This window comes from Daphnia magna, linkage group LG9 (genome assembly GCF_020631705.1).
Source record: "Daphnia magna isolate NIES linkage group LG9, ASM2063170v1.1, whole genome shotgun sequence".
NCBI lineage: Eukaryota > Metazoa > Arthropoda > Branchiopoda > Diplostraca > Daphniidae > Daphnia > Daphnia magna.
Window position 1 is genome coordinate 2,399,635 of NC_059190.1, and position 21,660 is coordinate 2,421,294.

A 21,660-nucleotide genomic window follows, 5' to 3' on the forward strand; every position below is an offset into this window, starting at 1 on the left:
TTGACTCCTTTTAGACGAGCAATTTTGACTTTTTTGGCTACCCTCTTAGCGAAATGCTTTTTAATGCGTAATTGGGCCGCCTTTTCTGGACGCGTGACGCTATCCGCTTTGCGTATAGCCTGTCTGTCACGTCGACGTACAGCCAAAATTCGGTTAGCAGCCACCACGGCTTCGCTATAGACTTCGGTACCAACCAACCCTTAAAATTTTAAAATCAAATTCCAAGATCGGTCAACACACGACATTATGTTGTTAAACCAAGAAATTATACCTTTGATGAGCTCAGAAACTTCTTGCGCTAGATCCTTAACCTCTTTCGGGGATCCGTCATCGTTAATATCACGCGTTAAAGGCGAAACAAAAAATTTCAGCACATTTGCAAGACCTTCTTTTCCAGCAACTTGATTCAAGTCGACAGCAACAGCTGCCATCCATTTGAATACAGCAAGACGCTAAAACAAATTAGGAGTTCAGAAAAGGGCTCTTAAAACGTGATGACAATGACAACAAAGATGTTACCTTTGTGGGAGTTGTGGGATGAAGAACTACTTCGGCATTGATTTCTCTTCTCAATTTGCCCGTCAACCACGGAAGCGAAGGTGCCTTGATTTTTGTGTCAGCTTCGGCATCATCAGCTGGAATCCGGTTTGCAACTTTGCCGATAAAAACCAAGTTCTTGATGACTTGATCAGCCAACTGATTGTCCAACAAATCGGATTGAAGTTGGATTACCAAATCCCTCGCCAACGAACGAAGTCGTTTGGATATTTCCCCGCATAACAAATAACTACGAGTCACTTTTTCGGTGGGTGATGTAATGTAGGTCGCTAGCTCATCAGGCTTATGCCATCCGAGTAGAATGCCTACAAGTCGCGAGCTTAATGTACGAATCCAAAGATGAGGATGAACTAAATGGTGGATAATCTTTCCCCACATTTGCTCAGCAACGTCACTGTTGTCTTCACTTTGCAAGCCAGTAGCGCAGTGTTGCGTCATTTTGATTATGGTATAAAAGGTCTGGATAAGCATTAAATCCGCCTCACGATCCTCCCTACCATCTGAATCGCTGTGTGTCTGGTCCAATAACTTAACTATATCCGGCAGGAGTTCCTTCAACCGGAATTCAAAAGTAGACTTTTCAGCTGCTACGAAAATTCCGCAAAGCTGAACAGCCAAGCGTTTGTGCGAGGTATTGTTTCCTCCTTAGCCAAGTAAGGCACATCTGTTGCAAATTAAATGTAGTTAATAGGCAAATGCCACAATATAAAAAACAAGCGAATGAAGATAAGCTAATACCTCAAAAAGTGTCGTGGCCGTTGGAGTGTTAAGCCTCTCAATCAGAATTCGAATCGCAGCAGCCATAGCTTTCACACAACTAGCCGAGGTTTCGTTAATCAAGTATGGACTCATTGTCACCAAAAATAAGGTACTCTGCTGGCTGAGGAAATTTTTCGGAAAGGTATTGAAAAGGGAGACAAGAAACTCAATCGCAGACAGTCTCCCGGATTCTTTGTCGTAGTCCAGTTGTTTCAGGAAAAACTGCACATAGCGCAACAATTTTTTACCTAATGGATAGTCTACCATATACTGCAAAACAACCTGTAAAACAAAACACGTAATAATAGAATCCAATGCTAGGAATACGATGTGGTCAAATACTAGTGACAAATCAAACCAAAGGCGAGTTTGACCCAGAAACGCGACTACAATTTGCCATTTTAATTTACCACTCTTGCCAGCAACTACGCTTCTTAGCGAGCATAATTGCCTGAATTCGTGGACCATTCAATAACGCAACAATTACGTAATAACTTACTTTTCGACTTTGTACACGAACGGGAACGGCTTCTGCTTTTATGCTGAGCTCGGCAACTCGCATCATCACACCGGGCAGTTCCTCTAGCGTTAGTTTTCTCTTCACTATGGCCTTCAAAACACCGAACGCAATTGATTGCTGCTTTGGATCGAACAGCGCCTGTTCGGAATACACTAGCAAGACCCGCAGCTGCTCCGTATCTATAGCGTGGTTTGTCACATGGCGGACCAATATGGAGATGGCCTAATTGAAACATTTTCCATTAACAACAGTTAGAGATATTATTCAGTTGAGGGAAAGATACCACTATAATTGTTACAATACATTTGTAATAGATCAAATCAATATCCAATTTGATCCAGATATTACAATGCTATTTTTATTTCATCTTCCACTCTTGCCAGCGATTAAGCTTCTTAGCGAGCATAATCGCCTGAATTCGTGGATTGTCAATTTTAATATCGCTACAACCAATCATACAACATACCTTGAAAGCAGTTTGCACCATCTCCAAATTTTCTCCGGCAGTACTACCAGAGTACTTGTGTAGAAGGGAGAAAACTGCTGTAGATATCTTAGTTGCATACTCCGTTATGCTGGGGAGCGGGACCCGAAGTAATGTGCAGATACATCTCAACGATAAAGCTACCAACTAATTTTCAAACAAAACAGTTAAATACGAATCTCGACACTTTTTGCTTTATGTTTTACCTTGGAATGAGGATCGGTTAAGTTATTATAAATTATTGGTAAAATAGGATCGAGCATCGGTATCACACTAGTACTAGCATTTTCGTGACATTTTTCACGCTTTAAAATAAGGCTGAAGATGAGGAGACCGAATTCAACCACTATGTGACTATTGATGATATAGGCCGATTTGGACGCTCCAGTAACGGATGGCAGGGCGGCGGCAGCCACCTTTCTCTTGGGAACAGGTGCAAGTATTAAAGAGTCTGTTCTCAAGGGCCGGCCAGAAGCAGTCACATTTGGATCCTCTTGGACACGTGGAACCGGTATTCGTAATTCGGGTATAGATAAAGAAATCACACCGTGTACGAAAATTAACAACGGTGCGATTGACAGGCCAGAATTAGCAGCGAGTCCCAATGCGACATTGTGGAGGCATTCCTCAACTTTTCGAGTCATCTTGAAGGATTTTGTCGAAGCTAAGATCTAGCAAAAACAATGTTATTAATATACTTGCCAAAAATAAAATTCGAACACTGCCTTACATCTTTGAAAGGCACTACCAATCGGAGAAGATACGACTGAGAAACATGTTTTGCGACGATCTGCAGCGTATTAAAAGCTTTTATTCCTTTGGCTTCTTTCAGTTTGTTAACGATCTTTTCAACTTCCTTTTCATCTGCAGTGTCCCCGTAGAGTTCTTTTTTACAAAGCTGCCAACATCAAAATTAATGTTAATGTTTTTTTTTCACAACTTAAGACAAAAATTACATTTAAAGTGTTTGGCAAAATACCTCAACAAGGGGATAAACAACACCATCCAGTGACCCATGTTTCAATTGGCCTATTTCGCCCAACTTGGCCAGTAACGCATGCATCGTGAAGATATAAACGTGAACTTGATATCCCCGTTGAAGAAGAGGATTCGCAGCTTCCATAAGCGCACTCAGGTGCTCGGGACCAAGGGAAATCACCATCTCAATCAACGTATTACGGGCCGTTTCCCGTACGCTGTTACAGCGTGATTTAAGGAATGTGCAGACTTTTGAAAACATTCTATCAAAAAATATGGTATCAGAATTTTACGAATCTAAAAATTTAACAATGGCTAATATCGATTGTTACCCTGGTAAACTACGCTCCAGGGTTCCTGGTGGAAGATTCTTAAGGAGATTAACCAGTGCCAATGCAATGGGAACACGCAAGATTTCTTCATCTTCAGGGTAATGATCCTTTACCGCTTTGTGTTGCTTGTCTCGATTGGTGCGTGCCGTGAGAATGGCGTTAAGTTCAGGAAGTAGTTGCTGCGCAATCACCGAATGAATTTTTGTTGCCATAGTGCCATCGAGTAAAGGTATTTCTTCTTCTTCAGGTGCCATTTCCGGAAGTTCAGTGTTAGTTTCTTGTTGATCAGTGATCTCAAGATCAGCAGCAGGCGTTGCAGAATCTTCAGCAGGAGCAGCAATAGACGACTCTTCCAAGGTTTCTTGGATGTCGGGGACAATAGGTACGTCAGCTTTCGTCTCAGCTGTTTTAGCAGCTATTGCTTTTGCGGCATAGTAGGATTTAAACTTGGAATTTTTCAGATCAAAGTGAAATGCGTTCAAAATAGCAACTACAGCTTTGACAGCCTGTTTCTGGTATTCAACTTGACGAGTCATGTTGGACAAATAGAAGCGAAGAAGTTTCTCGTAATTGTGCCAAGAAAGGCAACGAGCGATGGCCTGTAGACTTTCAAGTGCGGCATCTATCAAGTGGTTATGTTTGGCATATTCTTCATTGAACAAATAACACGTTGCCAACGGTAAAAGATATTGAGTGATTGTTTCGCCATTGATGGAGGTCTTGTCTGCTTTTAGAACACCGGTTAATCTGGAAGCGTAGGGAGAGTAATTGAAGAGATTTTAAGAAGGATAAGTTATTTCTATTTACTAGGAACATTTATTTAAGTTATACCTGAGTAAGGCACGTGAGCGTCGATGTGTTTGCAAGTGCCGACAGTTTTCGAAAAAGTCTACCTCAACATCTCCCTCTTTTCTAAGTTTTCGTAGGCTATTGAGGGACGCATTCATTGCGCTGCAATTGGACACGGCCTTGCTAAGGATTGAGATTCCCTCGTGTCTCACTGTTTCAATGGAAGAGCGGACCAGTAATCGTAATTGCGGGATAAAATGCTCATTCAGCATCGTCTTGCCATACTTCAAACGGTTGAAGGCAGCGGTCATAATTTGGAGAGTCAGTGAAGCATTGTCTCTTAAAGAAGAATCATTTTCCTGTAAACGGAGATACGAAATGTAATTCAGATGCTTAAAATGACGAGAAAAATCTAACATAATGGATGAATTGTTTGAAACGTAACATGAAAGTAATTCCAAAAACTTGGATACATTGATTATGAAACGTTACAGTTAATATACCACTAATGCCAGCGATCACACTGCGAAACGAGTGGTGGCCGCCTGAATTTCGTGGTACCTGATATTTTATTGCTTAAAAGTAGACCACTTACCGTTCTCACAAAGTTGAACGAATTATACAATGCCAGGGCGGTCCACTCGAATGAGGGAGTACCAGATTCGAGTGTAAGGTTGATTTCTTTATGTGTTTGCAGACGATGAGTGTAGTCGGGTTCTTCGAGACGTTGAGGGTCCCATTTGTTCATCGAAGACACCAGTTGGCCGAGAGGCCCTTGAGAAGGATCTTGTTCACAAATCACTTCCAAGACTCTACACAAACCCTGTCGAACATTTCTTCCTTCGATGGTACCAAAAAGCGTAGCTAATGGACTGTACAAATAAATAGATGCATATAAATTGAAAACGCATAAGATAATTAGGTAATATAAGTAAAATGTTGTCTTACCTAATAAACTCATGTGGACTGACGGCACTTTGTACTAAATTAGCCAAAGTGCTGAGGTAATGAATAAGTTTCTCTTCGAGATTTGAACTTTTACGGTTACGAAAAACGGCTACTTTGATTGCTGGAATAATCATGCGAGCTAGTTCAGTGCTCAATTGTGCTTCTTTGACGTATTCGGATACACGCATTAGGACATTCAAGTCTCTTCCATTCAATCCGTGCGTGATAAACTTGCGTAAATAGGTGAGAACAGATGACAAATGCGGGATAAGAAGTGTCGATCCATAATTGACTCTGCTTTCGCTGCCAACATCATCTACCAGCATCGCATCCTTCGACCAGTCCCACTCGACCGAAAAGTTAGGCTTTATATAAATAGGCTCTTCTTTTTCATCGTCGTCATCCTCACCAATCGTACCATAGTCTGCTGTTGTGACCAATTTGTCGACTATGTCCATGACAAACGCGCAAACGGAAGTCACTGCTTTTCCACTGGAAAGTAAAGCCAGCAATGGTTGCAACACGGCAAGCTCTGGGCGATCTGGGTGAGCTTTGCCAAACAAGACGAAGTACCTAACAAACATAACGATCATAAAAAAATGCAATAGATAAATAACTAAACAAACAAATAACAAAAAATAAATCAAGATAGAAATACCAACCTCGAATTTTCAGACCACACTTGAAATAAACGAAGCATTGGAGTAGGACCGGAATAAGCTTGATCGGACAGCATTTCAAGCTGAGGCCAAATGTATACGTGAAAGACTGCTTCAATTTCCTCTGGTGTCCATGGATAACGCTCGAACTTTTTAAAGAACTGTGTGATTCGTTGCCAGCCAATTGTTCGCAAGTTCTTTAACTGGCCAATGTGTTTCGGATCTACTTCATTTCGTTTGCCGAGCAAACCCATAACATGGGCACTGATATTCAAGAGCATATGTAGCAGTTTCGGCAATGTAGATTTCATAATATTTCCAAGTTTGGAGAAAATGGTACCCATAAGGACCAACGCTCCTTGGATTCGCTTGAGAGGTAGCGCAAGTTTCGGGTCAGCTTCCCGCATCATTCGCACTACATGCTGATCGACACCTTCGGTTTTCGTAAAATCGCTAAATAGTTGAAACGCCAAATCGAGAAAGACATCGATTTCAGAATCGGCAAGACCAGCAATGTAGCGAAGAATGACAGCTTGACGAAACTGGATATTATCTTTACCAGACGATCCAGACCCCGCCTTGAACATCATTTTACCATACAGTATCCTGATGAGAATAGATGTCAAACCCGCTCGATGTTCCAGTTTGATGGACGAGCTGAGAGTATCGATTGAAAACGATGTGATTTCAGTACGAAATGACTTGTCATCAAGTAGGCGATATAAGTTTTCTTTGTAGGGCGTTAAGAACGGATATCCGTATGCCATCAAGCAATCGAGAGCTTGTTTTTGGATGTCACCGAAACGATGGGAAAGGAGACGGAGCAAAATTTTGGTCACTTCGGGCTCACGGGTCATTTTTTGGGGTTGCTGAAAAGACGCCAAAACCGAGAGATATGAAGACAACAGCTTGATTATGTTTCCTCTTTCTCCCTTTGTTGATTCCACCTTGACATCAGTGTTAAGGTTTTGCGTTTGTGCGATGTTCCCGTCATTGACACAATATTCAGTATTCCAAAAATTTAGAAACAAAGGGACGATGATGCTGTGCTCTTTTTCAGTCACGCTTCCTATTCTTGAGAGGCCAGACCATGCTAGAGATCGAGTGTTGGTAAAATCAATCCGCTCAACAGCGACTGTTAGGTTCAAATATTCCATTTCTGCCGAGGGATCACGAATTTCTTCTGCTTGGCATTGACGAACGCTTTCCAAAAAAGGCAGGTATACTGACCAAAACTTGGATGATTCCATACTGAAAGCATGCGACTCGATGAGCTTGAGAACTGGTTCCCACAATGGTCGGAAGTTGATGTAAAGTTGACTTAGCAAATATTGCAAGGGAGCTTTTGCGAAGTGCCCACCAACGGGAAGACTGTAAATTACACGTTCAGCCTCTAGATTTTGCAGATGTACAAGTTTCTCTCTTTGCTCACGGACGCCCGCCGGAATCAGCTCCGCATTCAGACAAGTTTGGAAAATCGGCGTTGGATTCACATTTTCTGGTGGTGCTGGCATGGGCGGCGAAAAGAGTGACAATATGTGAAGTGTCAGTAATCTAACCTGTAATGTAAGTGCATGGTTTTAGAAATGAGAATTTTAATTACTGGGAAATCTGTTTTCTTTTACCTCGTGATAGGGAGATCCAAGATTTTGTCCAATGACATCATAGATCTGACAGAATACTTCCAATGAGAACGTGTTTTGATTATCCATTTCGTAAAGACTTGTCAGATAAAAATCTGCTGCACGTAGATAAAATATGCTAGTGGACATGGTATCATTGAGGAAGGCCGATCTGATCATTGCCCAGGGGACATCTTTTTCTAGATCTGACGAAAAATGTCGAACACCTAGAATGGCAAGACTCAATACCAGTCCAAGTCTTTCGGAATAATCCACTGGGCAGGTAATTTTGGCCCGTTTTGTTTGAGGTTCTTCAGGATTTACTTCAACTATATTCGCAACCTCTTTGATTATTTTCGTTAGGATTCTTGTAGCTTTCCCGGAATCGATGGGTCGAAGATTAGGCAGACAAACAATCGCATTTATATAAGTTTGAAAATCTTCATTCACCATCGTTTCCACTTTGCTCTCTAAAATTGACTGGACGAAATCAGGCACACTTTCCGCGTCCGACGATTTTCTCATTGCGAAGGTGAATTCGAGGGGATAGATTTTGAAGTTGCTCATATCATATCCACTTTTAGGAAGCGAACCTTTGGTGGAGATGAGACTTGCCAGATTTTTCAACACGAGAGAACGTGTGCCCTGATCTTTCTTGCAAAGGCCATGACAATACGAAATGTAATGTGGAAGTACATGGGATTCAAAAAATCCGTGAGAAGAAACTTGTAGAGTAAAATCAAGGACAGTATCAGGTTTCCAGTGGTATGTATAGGCCAACTGCCCAAGTTTCGATGTTTGTTCAATCGGCAATCTGACTTTGGCCGATTGCATGAGAGCTGCAACCGTCGCCGACACACTTTTTTGCTCTTCCTCGTCTAAGCCTTCTTCATTCAAGAGAGAAGCGAGTGTTTTTGATACAGTAAGCGAGTCCGTGACAAGTTCACCCTCCTTGAATTCTACCCACAGTTGAAATAGAAGTAGCAATCCTAAAATTCCTGGTCTGTTTGATGACTTAATTGCTTCCTAAAAACAAAGAATAACGACAAACTATAATTTGGAGAAAACTGAAACTATTTTGTGTTTTACCAGCAGAAGATTCCAGACTCTGGCGCAATGTAACTGGGAAGTGTGCCTTGCCATCAGGATAAAGCAAAGATTGACAGCATTGAAGACTGGATCATCAGAAACATTTTCTTTAATGCAGCTGATAGATTGGAAGTAGATGGGTAGGAAAATTTCCAGTGAAGTGTGAAACTGATTCTTGACACCCTTGACAATTTGGAACAAAAGCTGACCCACACCCTGACTGTCACCTGCATTTTCCCTTAGCTTTCTGAAAATCAATTCTACAAAACTAGTGTGGTCTCCAACTTTTCGCCCAATAAAGGCAAAGCTTTCTGTGGCAAATTGTTGAACATGATCTGGTTGAGTGGATGCCAGGAGGGGAAGAAGAAGTCCATACACATTGTCAATATCTTTAACCAAAAGTCGCCATAAATTTTTGTATAAATAAGCTAAGGTTGTGAAAGTCCATTCAGTAATTTCAGGGTCTCTTACTTGAAGGAGACCAACTAACTTAAGGAAAAATTCTGGGAACTTTGGGTAAAAATCAGATTGCAGATCTTTTGCAACGGCAACTACCAGTCTAAAATAAAAAAATAAATAATTATTTAACCTATGTCTCAGCATCAAATTTTTAAAAACAAGTACTCTAATATGGGTTCCAAAAATAATTGATTTTCTTTGTCAATGTGCTCCAAAAGTAAGCTTATAACTTTTTCTTCATGTAGAAGCAATTGTCCCAAGCTTTGGATGTCTCTCCCAAGTCTCCTACAGAAGACAGTAAAGCCTTCAGTACAGTTTAGATCAGCCCATTTCTCCAATGCCTCATAGAAGAATGTCTCAGTCTCATCTGGAATGGCATTCCTTTTGAGGTTAATTCGATGGATGACATCAACATTCACAGAAGAAAGCCGCTCAGCAAAAGTTTTGAACTATGAACAAAAACAGTTTGTTACAAAATAACAGTTTGCTTTTTTTCTGTGCATAGTTGTAAATCCATGTTATAAGGCATTCATCAGTTAGAGTAATTTGTATCTTTGATTGATATAACTTGTATCTCACCTTAAAAGTATTTTCTTCCTTGTGTTTGGTTGGCTTAGTTTTCACCATGATGGATGGCTATTAGTTAACAAAAGTTTTAAAGCATTTATGACATTCGCTCATTAAATTGCAAGGATTTCTATCAACCACGTGAACATAACTCCACTCTTCAAAACGCAGACCGCGATTGACAGACACGAGGTGCTAGCAGACCAAAGCATTAAAACAGAGCACTGTTGCCAACTTCAGTTAAAAAAAAGCGAATATCCCGTTGCCGCCCCCTTTTCACCCTTTTTCCCCCCTTTTCCCCAAAAAACCCTTTTTTTCTCCCCCTCCCCTATTATTATTTTTTTATTTTTTCACCCCCGTTCCAGTTTGTTTTTAACACTTGCAATTTTTTGCAATAACATAATGCAATAAGTATAGATCAGGGCGATTAACAGGGAAAATTATGGAAGTTAACTGTGTAGCTACATAAGTTTTTTTTTTCTTAAAAAATAGGATATGATTTCCTGTAGAAAATCGATCCCTAAAAAGTAAAAAAAAACAAACTAAGAGCGGTGGGCGTTATAACTAGTATTGGGTTGCAGCTTTCACTTCCGCTTATCTCGTACAAGTTACAATGTAAGGTGACAGTTGATTGAAATAAAACAGAACCGCCTTTTTTTCAACCTTTTTTACTTTTTAAAAGTATATAAAGAGTATATTTACTTGAGGTAAACACAGGTCTATAGCTCATCTTTCTCCTGCTTTTCATTCAAAAGCTTGGCGACAAAAAAAAACATGTCGTCTAAACTACGGTTTCCGTCGTATTCCTCTACCTTTGCACCATTTGAGTAGAGGAACATTGTGGGGAAACCATTGACCTATCATTTCAATTAAAACGCAATTAATTTAACGATTTCCATCGGTATTAAAAGGCACCACCTTTTGGTCGGCACAGAGCTGCCGGTTCGATCCATCAGTGCAGTCAACTTTGGCAATTTTTACTCCAGTTTTGCCGACAAATTTGGTTCCCAATTCGTCCCACTGAATAGACCATTACTTGTTACTTTTATTAAATACAACGTACATTAGAAACATTATTTACCGTAGGAGACATCCGTTTACAATGACCACACCTGAAAAAGCGAAAAATTTGTTGACGAATGGCCAAATTTCCAAATATTCACTTATCTTCCTTACCAAGGTGCATAAAATTTAACAAATGTCACTCCTGATGCAATTCCATTTTCAAAATTTGAGTCCACAAGCTGGACAACAGGGCTAGAAGTAGCCACAGTTGCCTTTTCCTATATTTTGGTCGATTAACATGTGTTATTTTCTTAAATAATTTGGCATAAAACTTACAGTCTTTGCTTCTGCAGCCTCACCATCGCCGCCCTTCATGCGCTCAATAAAAGCTTTGAGATCTTCGTGGGTTCTCGTTCCTTGGTATTTTTCAACCTATCACAAAATAATAAAAAAACGCCCACACAACTAAAACATATGATGTACATACTTTCTTTCCGTCTTTAATCCACAAAAGAGTTGGGTAACCTTTAACCTCGAATTCGTTACACAAGTTACGGTACTGAGTGCAATCCACCTTTCCGATTGTAACGCTATTGTCCTGTCCAACTGACTGGGCAAGACTATCCCAAGTACCTGCCATTTTTTGGCAATGTCCACACCATGGAGCAAAAAATTTCACGAAGTGTTCTCCAGAGGCAACATGGTCGTGAAAATTATCTTCAGAAAGTTCAACGGCACCCTTAAGAGGCTCAGTGTTTGTTTCAACAACCTTCTCCTGAGAATGATGAAAATAAAAATGTTAAAACCTTGAGATCAGATGCTAAAATTTAAGCAATTACTTTATTATCTGGTAATCCTAGTGTTTCTTTAATAAAGCTCAGCAATGAACCCAGGTCCCTTGGACCCCTATGGCGCTGGGATTCTGCTGCTCCTTTTGAGAAGAATTTCAATCTGTGCAATTTCAAGATGTAAAGAAAGCCTGCAAGATACTAGTTGTGTGAAAACATACGTTGGGTAGCCAGTGACATCTTGTTGGGAGCAAAGAGAAGTTGCTGTGGTGCAATCTACTTCTGCAATTACCACTTTCTCATCCAGATTTGACTGAACAGTGCTAGCTAGCTCAGCCCATGTTGGTTTTAAACGTTCACAGTGCCCACACCTGCAAAAATTCATCATTCAAATTATTTCCTATTAATATTAAAAGTTAAAAAATCTACTTACCAGGGGGCAAAAAACATAACAAAGTGATGACTTTTTGATAATTCTGTAGAAAAGTTGTCACCATCAAGTTTTACCACTGGACCAGTGTTGGCATCAGCCTCATTTCCTGCAACTAACTTCATCAATAAGACGATGGCAAAAAAGGTGCAATATCTCATTTTCTAAAGAGTAAAACATTAAATTTTAGTTCTGAATCATAGGAGAACTCTTTTGCTGAAATGTATACGCGAATTGTTAGCTGAAAATGGAACAGTCTACGTTTCCTTGATGAAAAGAAATTGGCAGTTTGCCGGTAAAAATGACGAGCTATGCTTAGAGACTAACACGTTTAATTTTTTTCAGCTAACGCTTCCTTGAGATGAAGCACAAATAGAATAAACACACGTAAGGAAGGATCCTTATCAGCCTACAAAAAGTCACACGATATCGTAGGGCGTTATTTATTTTATTTCTATTCAGATCATCCGGTAAAACAAAACTATAGAGCCATCTGGTGTCGGAATTGGCATTTAGACGTGATCCGTAGGTAAGCTGCGTCATCTATGTATTTGAATCAGAACCTTTAGCCCGCCATCTAGACCTTTGCTTCAGAACCTTTAGGTAAATATATTTTAAACCGAAGAGAAAGATTCCCTGATTTTAACAATTTTCATTTGCAGTGGAAAATTTCATTTCATTTTGATACCACATAAAATGAACCTAATAGCAAACTTCCTCGTTGACCATTCATAAAATCCGTAATGTGAAGTCAATAAGCCTAACATATCTAAAGCTCATTCGCGACGTTTGAAAAGCGAAACGCAAACGGTGTGGGCTTGATAAAAATCAACCACATAAGAAAATTTACAGAATAAACCAGCACAAGCATAACTGGTTCTCTTTGGAATGCAAGTTGCTGTTCGGATATTGGTAATCCGAATTCTATGGGGGAAAAATGAGTTTGCCGTGTCCAACAATAACAAATCAATTAAGCTGTTCACATTTTGGTTAACCATAACTAGAAGATTCACTGAAAGATTTTGATGATAGTCTTGTGGCTTCAAATTACTTCTCGTTAGTGCGATCCATTACTCTACACACAGTTTCACTATCTTCAAGCTCTCTAATCAGTATAATAGTTCGGTGCAGCAATCAGCCTTACATTTCCATGGTTCCATAGACAAAAGTGTTTTTGTAGTAGAATTCTATTTCTCTTTTTATAATTAGTTTTTGAGACAGACGGAGACATCAAACGTTATGTTTGTTATCTGAGCTGGTTTGTATCGCCATATTGCGCCATCCTGCATATGGACTGCAACATGTACCGAATTCGTAACAACTAATGAGCCATTGTTGTAGAAGAACATAGAAAATTTTTAATTGCGGACGAATGAGATTCCCTTTCTGGTAGCAGCGCGCACAACACTTGGTGTCAACCACACCGATACACCATAATGAAGTTGTGCGTTTCTTGGAACAATCAGTTAGAAAGACAAATTTGATTTAAGAATTAAAATTCGCATTGTTTTATTAAGCTGTATAGTATGAAGAGAACAACATATCCTTATGCTACAAACACAGAAGTTCCCTCAATAAATAATTATTTGATCTAGCATATTTTTCTTTCCTTCTGCGTGCAAAGATGAGCATAGTCACATAAGTCTAAAAGTGCACGTTAAGTACCCAATTCGGCTGCACGATCGCTATTTACGCTGGACATTGGCAGACACAACCGGACTTGAAAGCTTGTTGGTATACTCCTTGACCAGCTAGACCACCACCGTTCTGATAGTTGTTGAAGTTGCCAGCACCGTAACCATTAGCAGCTGAGCCTCCTCCATATCCACCGTTGCTGGTTGGTGGATTAAAGTAGGACGAAGTCTTGACTGAAGCAGCTCCTGATGCATAACCATCCGATCCTGAGTAACCATTAGCGTTGCCTCTGCCATAAGCTGGACTTGTTGAGCCATCAGCGTACTGCACATCGGCTACGTATCCATTTTGATCCGCAGAGTAGCTCACAACTTGAAGGCGATCGTCGGGCAAGAGGACACGGTATTCACCGTTCACTTTGCCTTGTTTGCCGGCCTCTTCATGACCAAAATCCTGGCCGGAGTAAGTATCCCTACGGCACAAGAAGATTTCAGATAAGTCAGGACGAAGATGACATTCAAAAATTGAAACTCACAAGATCTGGTAAGCGTAAGAGTATGACGGAGTGTTGGAATAAGTATCCGAATACGAAAAAGATGGGCTGACGAAAGCCATCAAAACAACAGCAACCTGAACAAGAAGATGAAAAGAAAACTGTTAATTTTAAAAGGGAAAACTGAAAAACTATTTGTTAACAATGTTTTACCAAAGTAAGCATAGTTAAAGACATGTTGATCAGCTACTAATGAAATGTTCGATGCTGGCGGAGAAGCTTGAAACTGAGAAGGAACTTGAAACTGACTGTGCATTTTAGCTACCACAACATTGTCCTTTTATACATTAGTTGAGACTGTTGTCGTTGCGTGTTCAGTTGTGGTTACTCATTATTGTAGTGTAATATACTGCTATTTAGGCGATGCTGGGAATGATATTATTACGAGAGGAGGGGTTTTACTGAATTCTTGAAGGTCTGGCTCACCCCGTAAAACCGGATCAACCGTGAGGCGCAGCCAGTCGCTCTGCTCGGCGCGTCTCGCCGAGTTTCAGATTCTCTCGGTGACATCGCGTGAAACGAAACAAAGATAAAGAACTATGGCAACAGTAATCGCAGCTCTACGCTTTTCCTATAGCCTTCGACCATCGGTCCGCCCGTTTGTCGCCTGATCGCGACCACAAGAAAAGAAAAAATTACAGATAAAGATACAGAAGACTTTCCCTTAATGTGTCGCCTAATTCGAAACCAATTAAAGGCAACAATTATTTTTTTTCCCTTACCACCCAATACTGTTCTTAATGTGTGACCGAACGACTAGTCTTTCGTGACGGGTCGATCGTCTTTTAAGGTATCGAAAACAAAATGTGAGTCCTTTTCTTTTTAATCTTGCAATCGTAAACCGCTTTGAACAGAAACAAAAATGAGTCTCTCCATTTCCTTTGAAAATTCGCAATTTCGCAATCGAACGAATTTGCGCAATCAGTTTTTCTTCGGAAAAGAAAATAGGGTCTAAACGAAAATTGCTCGCACTCAATCGTGAATACAGACAGAGTTGACCATTTTTCAAATCAAAACAAAAATATTCCAGCGTGGATGACAAAGATTAAAACAGATAAAACATCTGATTTAAGTGTTGGTGGCCATTACGGATTTGCGTAGACTATTTAAAAAATTGATTGGTCGTTGGTAACTTACCCTCCCGTGGAATATCGTGTGAGGTATGTTCTTGTTTTCGCTTCATCACCTTGATCGCACTTCCACGGTGTCTCTCTATGATATAACTGCAGATCAGCCCTTTTTCCGAACACAGAATGACGTTCATTGCCTTGAAAAATTACAGCAGTGCCAGAGATCCGAGAGATCAGTTGTGAGAATTAAAGATATTTCTATGTTATCATTGTTCTTTTTTTTTTCTAACGTGTTCTGCCCGACATACCAACGGGGTTATGATCAATATCTCTACACATTTTTAGTACACAACAATTAAAACACTAGAATCACATTTTTATGATTTCTTTACACCAAAAACTCTTCATAGCTCAGGTGTACCACTGTAACCCTTCTGTCTAATGGACCACAGTTGAATACAAAGTCTAATACAAAAGAAATCATTAAAAAAAAAGAATCATGAACTCTTTTGGATACAATCGTTTGAAGGACGCTGTATGAAAGTGAATACAGTACAGAGTGAATTCAGTTTTCAAGGAATAAAGACCTACATTATTATGATGATGCCACCGTCTTAGGATCTTGCAGGCAATGCCCTATATTTGAATCAGAAGATGAAACTTGTACCCCACATTGAGGTACTGATGCCACAGCACAAGCTATCACGTATGATATCTATCATTATGCAATCGTTATCCAGGTAACTAGATAAAAAGATCGTCCTTGGTAATGGAACACAAGGTGAATATCACGTCTTTAAAAGAGCTACGAAGAGATTTTAATTGCCGAGCAGCTTTTCGAATCGTGAGAAAAACAAGAACACAAAATTATTAATGTGGAAATTATACAGTAGAAAGGTAACTAGAATACCTGCAAAAACAGTCGTGTCATAAATTGTCAGCACTGGGCATTATCACGAATTCTACAGGTAAAAGCGTTCATGTCATGTCACATCAGGAACGCCTTGTGAAAACGCTCCAAGGATTCCGGCGACGTATCATTTCGCAAGATTATTTCGGCTATTTGTTACAGGTAGCAGCAGCAGGTGATCCTGTTTTGCAATCATTAAATTAAAAAGGAAAATTATGTATACGTTACATCTGACGGATGATGACGACCAGATTTCAGCATCTCATTTCTTCTGTGTATAGTTCACTTTCACTCGTTTTAAAAACTTCTTTGCTGGTGGTAGCATAAAACAATAAAGCTATGATAAACGTATATAGAAATCGGCAGACATTGTTAAATCGCCCATTGCGTCTATTATTATCACGCTCAATTAGGCTTACATTTATACACGACGGGGCTGGCAGTTTTCTTCTGGGTGTGACTCCGGCACGAGTTTCAACCTGTAATCGAGCCAGCGTGATGACGTATCGTATATAACATATATAGGAAAAGTATAACTGCATAAGTAAGTGTGCCGATGATCGATGACGAACAAAAATGCGTTTTTCAAACGGAGAAATCATGAAATGGTGCACCTCTATCAAATATTTTTTTTTCTTGCACTTCTTCTCGCTTTCCCTTTTTTTTTTTTTAAGAGGCAGCTCCTAGCGCCAGGTAACAGGTGAGAATGCACAGAACCTCGTGAAAAATGATTGTTTTCCATTCTCATTGATGATAATGAGATTCTATTTCCCGTAGCCTATCATAACACAATGGAAAACCAAAAGTTCGTTGAACACATTGGCTCCTGAAGCTATATTCTCACAAACGAAAGCAGATTCGATTTCTCGTAATATTTCAACAAGAAAAAGAGTACGTTACAAAACGTATATATACATAACAATCACCTGTTGTTCACTACTACAAGCTATAACGTTCACCTTATGACGGAAGGTTTCGCCCATCAGCTTAACGAGCACAGAGGGAAAACAGCCCCCCCGCCAAATGGTTAAATTTAATGACCGGAGAATGTGCACTTTCTCTATTGCTGTCATGCACATCAAGAAGACAAGACGTATAAAAGATCGTCTTCATCTCGTAACATCCGACAATTGGTTGGCCGTAACGCGCGGTCGTCCATCATATCGTGCGGTTACGCTTTGTTCTTGGTTTTACACGACACAAACACGGCGGGAGTTGAATTCAACTTTTCTTTCTTTAAGAAAAAAAGAGCCGGTCGTGTTGCGATGGAGCCCCAGTTTTTCATCGCGCTTTCGCTCGTCTGATTGCTGCTTTGTGTGTGCTCAGTTGGTTGACGAATCGAATTTCTCGCACACTTTGGCGTAGAAAGTGAAAGAGTATAACGTGAGAGGACGCGAGTTAGACCTCATTTTCATGAAAAAGAAAAAGATTTCCTTCGTTCTTTTGGTTTTGGGAGATATACATTTTTATTGGTTCAATATCGTAAGGCATCACACGAATACAAAATGAGGAAGCACATATTTTTCTTACACACTACAATGAAGGATCGACTCATCGTCTCTTATTATAATATATAGATGATTTTATCTGTTTTTAGTAGGATGCATATTGACGGCTTATTATTATGGACTTTTGAGTTAAATTATTCATACTGGCGTATATTGTTGAGGGGGCCTGTACTCTGGGGCAGAGTCTTGCTCAGGACGATGGTAAACGGGTCTGTATACTGGGAAGGAAGGCTCTGGACGATCTTCACCTGGATAAGGATAGGTGGGTCTGGATGGGTAAGCTGGCTCGGGGTAGGAAGGTCTGGTGTAGGCTGGTGGTTCTGGATAAGACGGTCTGCTGGGATATTCAAGCTTCGGGTAAGGTGGTCTGGAGTAAGTTGGCTCTGCTGGATAAGGTGGTCGAGTAGGGTAGGCTTCTTCAGGGTAGGAAGGTTCAGGATATGTTGTCTCGGTGTAAGGAGCTTCAGTAGTGGTAGTAGTAGGAGCTGGTGTGGTGGTTGTTGTTGTAGTAGGAGCAGGGGTAGTTGTGGTAGGTTTGTATTCCTGGGTAGTTACCTCTGGAGTAGGTTCAGGTTTTCGTTCCGGTTTCGGTTCGGTTTTGTAAACTGGTTCGCGATAGGCTGGCTTTGATGGAGCTGGCTCGGAATAAGTTGGCCTGTTTGGGTAAACTGGTCTTCCGGAATGAGATGGTCTCGGATATTCGGGTTTAGGATACGATGGTCTCTTGTAAGTAGGCTCTGGGTAAGTGGGTTCGGGATAAGCTGCCTCGCGATAAACGGGTTTAGGTGGAGCAGTTGGCTCGGGGTAGGTTGGCTCGCGATAATCAGGCTTAGTTGGAGCTTCTCTCTCGGGATAGACTGGCTCACGGTAGGCAGTCTTTGACGGGGCAGCTGGCTCACGATAAACGGGTTTAGCTGGGGCAGCTGGCTCACGATAAACGGGTTTAGCTGGGGTAGCAGGCTCACGATAAACTGGTTTAACTGGAGCAGCAGGCTCGCGATAAACTGGCTTAGCTGGAGCAGCTGGCTCGGGATAAGCTAGCTCTTTAGGATACGATTGTCTACTGGGATAATCAGGCTTCTTTGGGTAAGATGGTCTAGGGTAGGCAGGTTCAGCTTGGTAGGCAGGGGTAGCCTTGTACGGTGATTGAGTTGGTTCAATGTACTCGGGATAAATGGCTTCGCCCTCATAAGTGACATCAGCGGTGAATCCTGTTTCGGGATCAGCCCTGTACTTAACAGTCTGCTTACGACCATCGGGCAAAACGACGTGATAAGATCCAGTGACCACCTTGCCATCGCTTTCCTCATGACGACCGTAATCATCGTATTCGTCCTTGATGGCGTACCCAAAATTGTACGGCTCTCTTGTTACCTAACAATCAACAACAATGAAGTGTTATTCAATCACTTGCTAACGTGTTCTTCAAACATACCTCCGTTTCCTCCTGTTCCTGGTCAGCATTGTATGGAGCAGGTTCAGCAGCCTTGTAGGCGGGCTTCCTAATTGCCGGACGGGGATACTCTGGCTCAGTTTGCTCTTTAGGATAAGCAGGCTGACGAGGCCGATACACAGGCTTAGCTGGATAGGCAGGTTCAGGTTGGGTGTAGTCCGGTTCTTGCTGTTTAGACGCAACGTAAGCTGGAGGTTTGTACTCTGCTGGTTCTTCGTAATGAGCAGCAGCTGGCTTAGCGGGGTAAGATGGTTCGGGTTTAGGGTAATCCTTAGGCTCGTCGTATGTTTTAGGGGCATAACGGGCAGACTGGGCACGATGGCGGATGATGGGTGCCTCGTCAGCTGCAGGCTGGACGCGACGACGGTACACGGGCGCTTCGTCCGTCGTTGCCGGTTGAACACGACGCCGCTGAACTGGTGCGTCATCAGCAGCTGCTACTAAAGCAGCCATAAAAGCGATGCAGATCATAAAAATCTGCGAATGGGATCATAAAAAAAGGAAGATGAGAATGAATCAGTTGTTCGTATTAATTAAAGATGGCTATATACCTTCATGTTGTGTACTTGTTTGTGTATGTGAAAGGGGAGCAAAGCTAACACAGCTTTACTTCCAAAAGAGGTAGAAGTCAACTGTACTGAATGTTGATGTGCTCAGTCTGACTTATATAGGCGGTGTATAGATGCTTCCATCGTCTTTGGCAATATATACCCGCCTCCTTTGCACGCAGTGCGGTATAACAGGTGAACAGTTGTGCAGTTTTGCTTACCTGTGTGTGTACAGCCCACGCGTATAGACACACACCTTTGCTCTCTCTTACTGATGATGTGTTGCCCGTCTTTCTCCTTGTTCTCACCCAACTCCCCCACCAAACAGACAGACTGACGATATAATATCTAAAGGGCGCAATTGTCCACGGCTTGTTGGCCTTTCCCTTTCTCTTCTTGCTAACGTCGAGTGTCTTCCCCGCCCAACTTATGGCAGTTGCTCGATCTATTTTTTGTGTGTGTGCACGTCTAACGTCTTTAACTGGCCTGCAACACTAAAGGCAAATATTCCAGTGTGCGTGTTCGAACAATGAATAGGAAACAAAATGAATTCGGGCGAGAAAGTTTTTCAAATCGTCCCTCTAACTATCACGATCAAAGAAGAAGAAGAAAAAAATAAGAGGCACGCCCCAATTTAAAAAAAATTTTTGATTTTCTTTATCTTGCACTTTAATTTGATCCCTCCGTATAGAAGCTACAATAACTCTATACAGCAATCAATTGAAAAGCTCCATATAAATGCTCTGGGAAATGTAAAGGCATAAAACACTGGGCGCATTTCGTGACTAAAGTCAACGGACTTTTGAGTGGAAATTTCGCTGGTCAGCAAACAACAACAACAAAAAAAGTCCAGTGGTTATGTTTGTAAACAATATTCACGTTTCTCAAAAGCATATAAAAATAAAGAAAGAGTTTTGAAACAAGAACAACTTTCCCCCCGTGAGTGGTGCAGCTTGATTTGGTGCAATCAACCACACAGACATCACGGATACACAATCTGGGTATGTATAAGATTTTTGCTGATGTGATGATGGCGGTATCCTATTTGTATATCAACGGCTTACGTGGATGTGAACGAAGATACAGTCACACGCGATTCATTTACCTTTGGAAAGCCACTGACCTGAAGAATTCTTTGGAATTTTGCGTGATTTGGCGTAACTCGTGCCAGCCTAGATTTTCATCAAGGCCGATGACATCCCTTTTCCATCAGCATTCAAATACGGTGACGATTGTAAGATTAAAACCCACCTCGTTATTCAATGACGCAATTGAGGACACTGATTAAGACCTATCTTCCCACATCTTCTCTTATTAAGAAGAAATTCTTGCATTCAAATTCATTTTTCTGTTTAGGCTTTCAACCTAAAAAGCGTCAACACACATACAGAAAAAGGTCGGGGAAAAAAAAAGAATTTCTCAACAAAAAGTCGTGATATTCCGAAGGAGAAATGGAAAGTGGATACATACATCGCTCCTTCGCTGACTCTCGTCGTAATTCATTTTCAAATGTTTATTACAAAAACATGAAGACAAAAAAAAAATGACGTGCTACGGCAAAATTTTTTGAGTGCACGTCTTAGTGGGCCTGGCTAATATGAGGTGATTCTCGGAGCTCGAAAAGGGCGTGGTGATGAAAAAAAAGATTTCCCCATCCGCTACCCCGTTAGTTTCGCTTGACCCAAATATTAGCGTATATAGTTAAAGGATATGCTACATTTTTGGGGTTTTTTTTTTAACATAGAAAGACGACCATCAGATGAAGTGATAATGTAACGATATAAATAAGAAACCGGTTGGCTTTGCCCCCCTTTTATGCGGGATCCCGAAAGCTTTGCACGCCAACAAAAATATATACAAACAACTAGACACGAGTTGCCCGTATCGATACAGTTTGTGTACATCAAATATATGCGGACGAGTGAAAAGTGTTTCCCTGTTCCTGGGTGCTACAGCTTACTCATTAGAAAGTAGCCTATATTAAAATATCTTTTAA

General features: G+C 40.9%; 4 protein-coding genes across 6 annotated transcripts; all 4 read right to left on the reverse strand.

Annotated features, from left to right (window-relative positions):
* Positions 1 to 994: 994 nt before the first annotated feature.
* On the reverse strand, positions 995 to 10,023 carry LOC116930944 (small subunit processome component 20 homolog). Its single transcript, XM_032938393.2, has 16 exons — positions 9,777 to 10,023; positions 9,363 to 9,646; positions 8,739 to 9,297; positions 7,653 to 8,675; positions 6,031 to 7,586; positions 5,369 to 5,941; positions 5,016 to 5,292; positions 4,463 to 4,779; positions 3,632 to 4,378; positions 3,301 to 3,562; positions 3,052 to 3,219; positions 2,528 to 2,992; positions 2,304 to 2,468; positions 1,817 to 2,059; positions 1,297 to 1,599; positions 995 to 1,222 (listed from the first exon to the last, which is right to left on the reverse strand). The coding sequence occupies exons 1-16, from the start codon at positions 9,822 to 9,824 to the stop codon at positions 1,139 to 1,141; spliced, it is 7,074 nt and encodes a 2,357-aa protein (XP_032794284.2). The 5' UTR covers positions 9,825 to 10,023; the 3' UTR covers positions 995 to 1,138.
* A 106-nt stretch (positions 10,024 to 10,129) lies between these two features.
* On the reverse strand, positions 10,130 to 12,403 carry LOC116930975 (thioredoxin domain-containing protein 5 homolog). 2 transcript variants are annotated; one of them, XM_032938445.2, is made up of 11 exons: positions 12,217 to 12,403; positions 11,991 to 12,151; positions 11,779 to 11,928; positions 11,609 to 11,720; positions 11,257 to 11,544; positions 11,106 to 11,201; positions 10,941 to 11,047; positions 10,846 to 10,876; positions 10,683 to 10,784; positions 10,467 to 10,621; positions 10,130 to 10,284 (listed from the first exon to the last, which is right to left on the reverse strand). In XM_032938445.2, the coding sequence occupies exons 2-10, from the start codon at positions 12,146 to 12,148 to the stop codon at positions 10,484 to 10,486; spliced, it is 1,182 nt and encodes a 393-aa protein (XP_032794336.2). In that variant the 5' UTR covers positions 12,149 to 12,151; positions 12,217 to 12,403; the 3' UTR covers positions 10,130 to 10,284; positions 10,467 to 10,483. The 2 variants fall into 2 exon arrangements, with proteins under 2 accessions (XP_032794336.2, XP_032794335.2); XM_032938444.2 differs by lacking the exon at positions 10,130 to 10,284 and having other exon boundaries at positions 10,317 to 10,621; positions 12,217 to 12,402.
* Positions 12,404 to 13,471: 1,068 nt separating this feature from the next.
* LOC116930991 (pro-resilin) lies at positions 13,472 to 14,509 on the reverse strand. Its single transcript, XM_032938468.2, has 3 exons — positions 14,329 to 14,509; positions 14,158 to 14,252; positions 13,472 to 14,094 (listed from the first exon to the last, which is right to left on the reverse strand). Exons 1-3 carry the CDS (start codon positions 14,350 to 14,352, stop codon positions 13,677 to 13,679), a joined length of 537 nt encoding a protein of 178 aa, XP_032794359.1. The 5' UTR covers positions 14,353 to 14,509; the 3' UTR covers positions 13,472 to 13,676.
* A 3,087-nt stretch (positions 14,510 to 17,596) lies between these two features.
* LOC116930960 (adhesive plaque matrix protein) lies at positions 17,597 to 19,826 on the reverse strand. Of its 2 annotated transcripts, XM_045178773.1 has the most exons (4): positions 19,668 to 19,826; positions 19,099 to 19,593; positions 18,549 to 19,037; positions 17,597 to 18,452 (listed from the first exon to the last, which is right to left on the reverse strand). In XM_045178773.1, the coding sequence occupies exons 1-4, from the start codon at positions 19,671 to 19,673 to the stop codon at positions 17,802 to 17,804; spliced, it is 1,641 nt and encodes a 546-aa protein (XP_045034708.1). In that variant the 5' UTR covers positions 19,674 to 19,826; the 3' UTR covers positions 17,597 to 17,801. The 2 variants fall into 2 exon arrangements, with proteins under 2 accessions (XP_045034708.1, XP_032794308.2); XM_032938417.2 differs by having other exon boundaries at positions 17,597 to 19,037; positions 19,668 to 19,825.
* Positions 19,827 to 21,660: the final 1,834 nt, after the last annotated feature.

Bases quoted from the DNA above. Each gene is read 5' to 3' on its own strand.
- LOC116930960 (XM_032938417.2), bottom strand. The intron at 19,038-19,098 runs GTATGTTTGAAG...GTTGATTGTTAG, and splicing joins AGGAACAGGAGGAAACGGAG to GTAACAAGAGAGCCGTACAA.
- LOC116930944 (XM_032938393.2), bottom strand. From the start codon at position 9,824: ATGGTGAAAACTAAGCCAACCAAACACAAGGAAGAAAATACTTTTAAG. The intron at 3,220-3,300 runs GTATTTTGCCAA...TGATGTTGGCAG, and splicing joins TTGTTTATCCCCTTGTTGAG to CTTTGTAAAAAAGAACTCTA. The intron at 1,600-1,816 runs GTAAGTTATTAC...TTTGTTTTACAG, and splicing joins TTCGTGTACAAAGTCGAAAA to GTTGTTTTGCAGTATATGGT.
- LOC116930975 (XM_032938445.2), bottom strand. From the start codon at position 12,148: ATGAGATATTGCACCTTTTTTGCCATCGTCTTATTGATGAAGTTAGTT. The intron at 11,202-11,256 runs GTATGTACATCA...ATTTTGTGATAG, and splicing joins GGATTAAAGACGGAAAGAAA to GTTGAAAAATACCAAGGAAC. The intron at 10,622-10,682 runs GTGGTGCCTTTT...TTGAAATGATAG, and splicing joins AGCTCTGTGCCGACCAAAAG to GTCAATGGTTTCCCCACAAT.
- LOC116930991 (XM_032938468.2), bottom strand. From the start codon at position 14,352: ATGTCTTTAACTATGCTTACTTTG. The intron at 14,253-14,328 runs GTAAAACATTGT...CTTCTTGTTCAG, and splicing joins CTTTAACTATGCTTACTTTG to GTTGCTGTTGTTTTGATGGC. The intron at 14,095-14,157 runs GTGAGTTTCAAT...CTTGTGCCGTAG, and splicing joins TCTTACGCTTACCAGATCTT to GGATACTTACTCCGGCCAGG.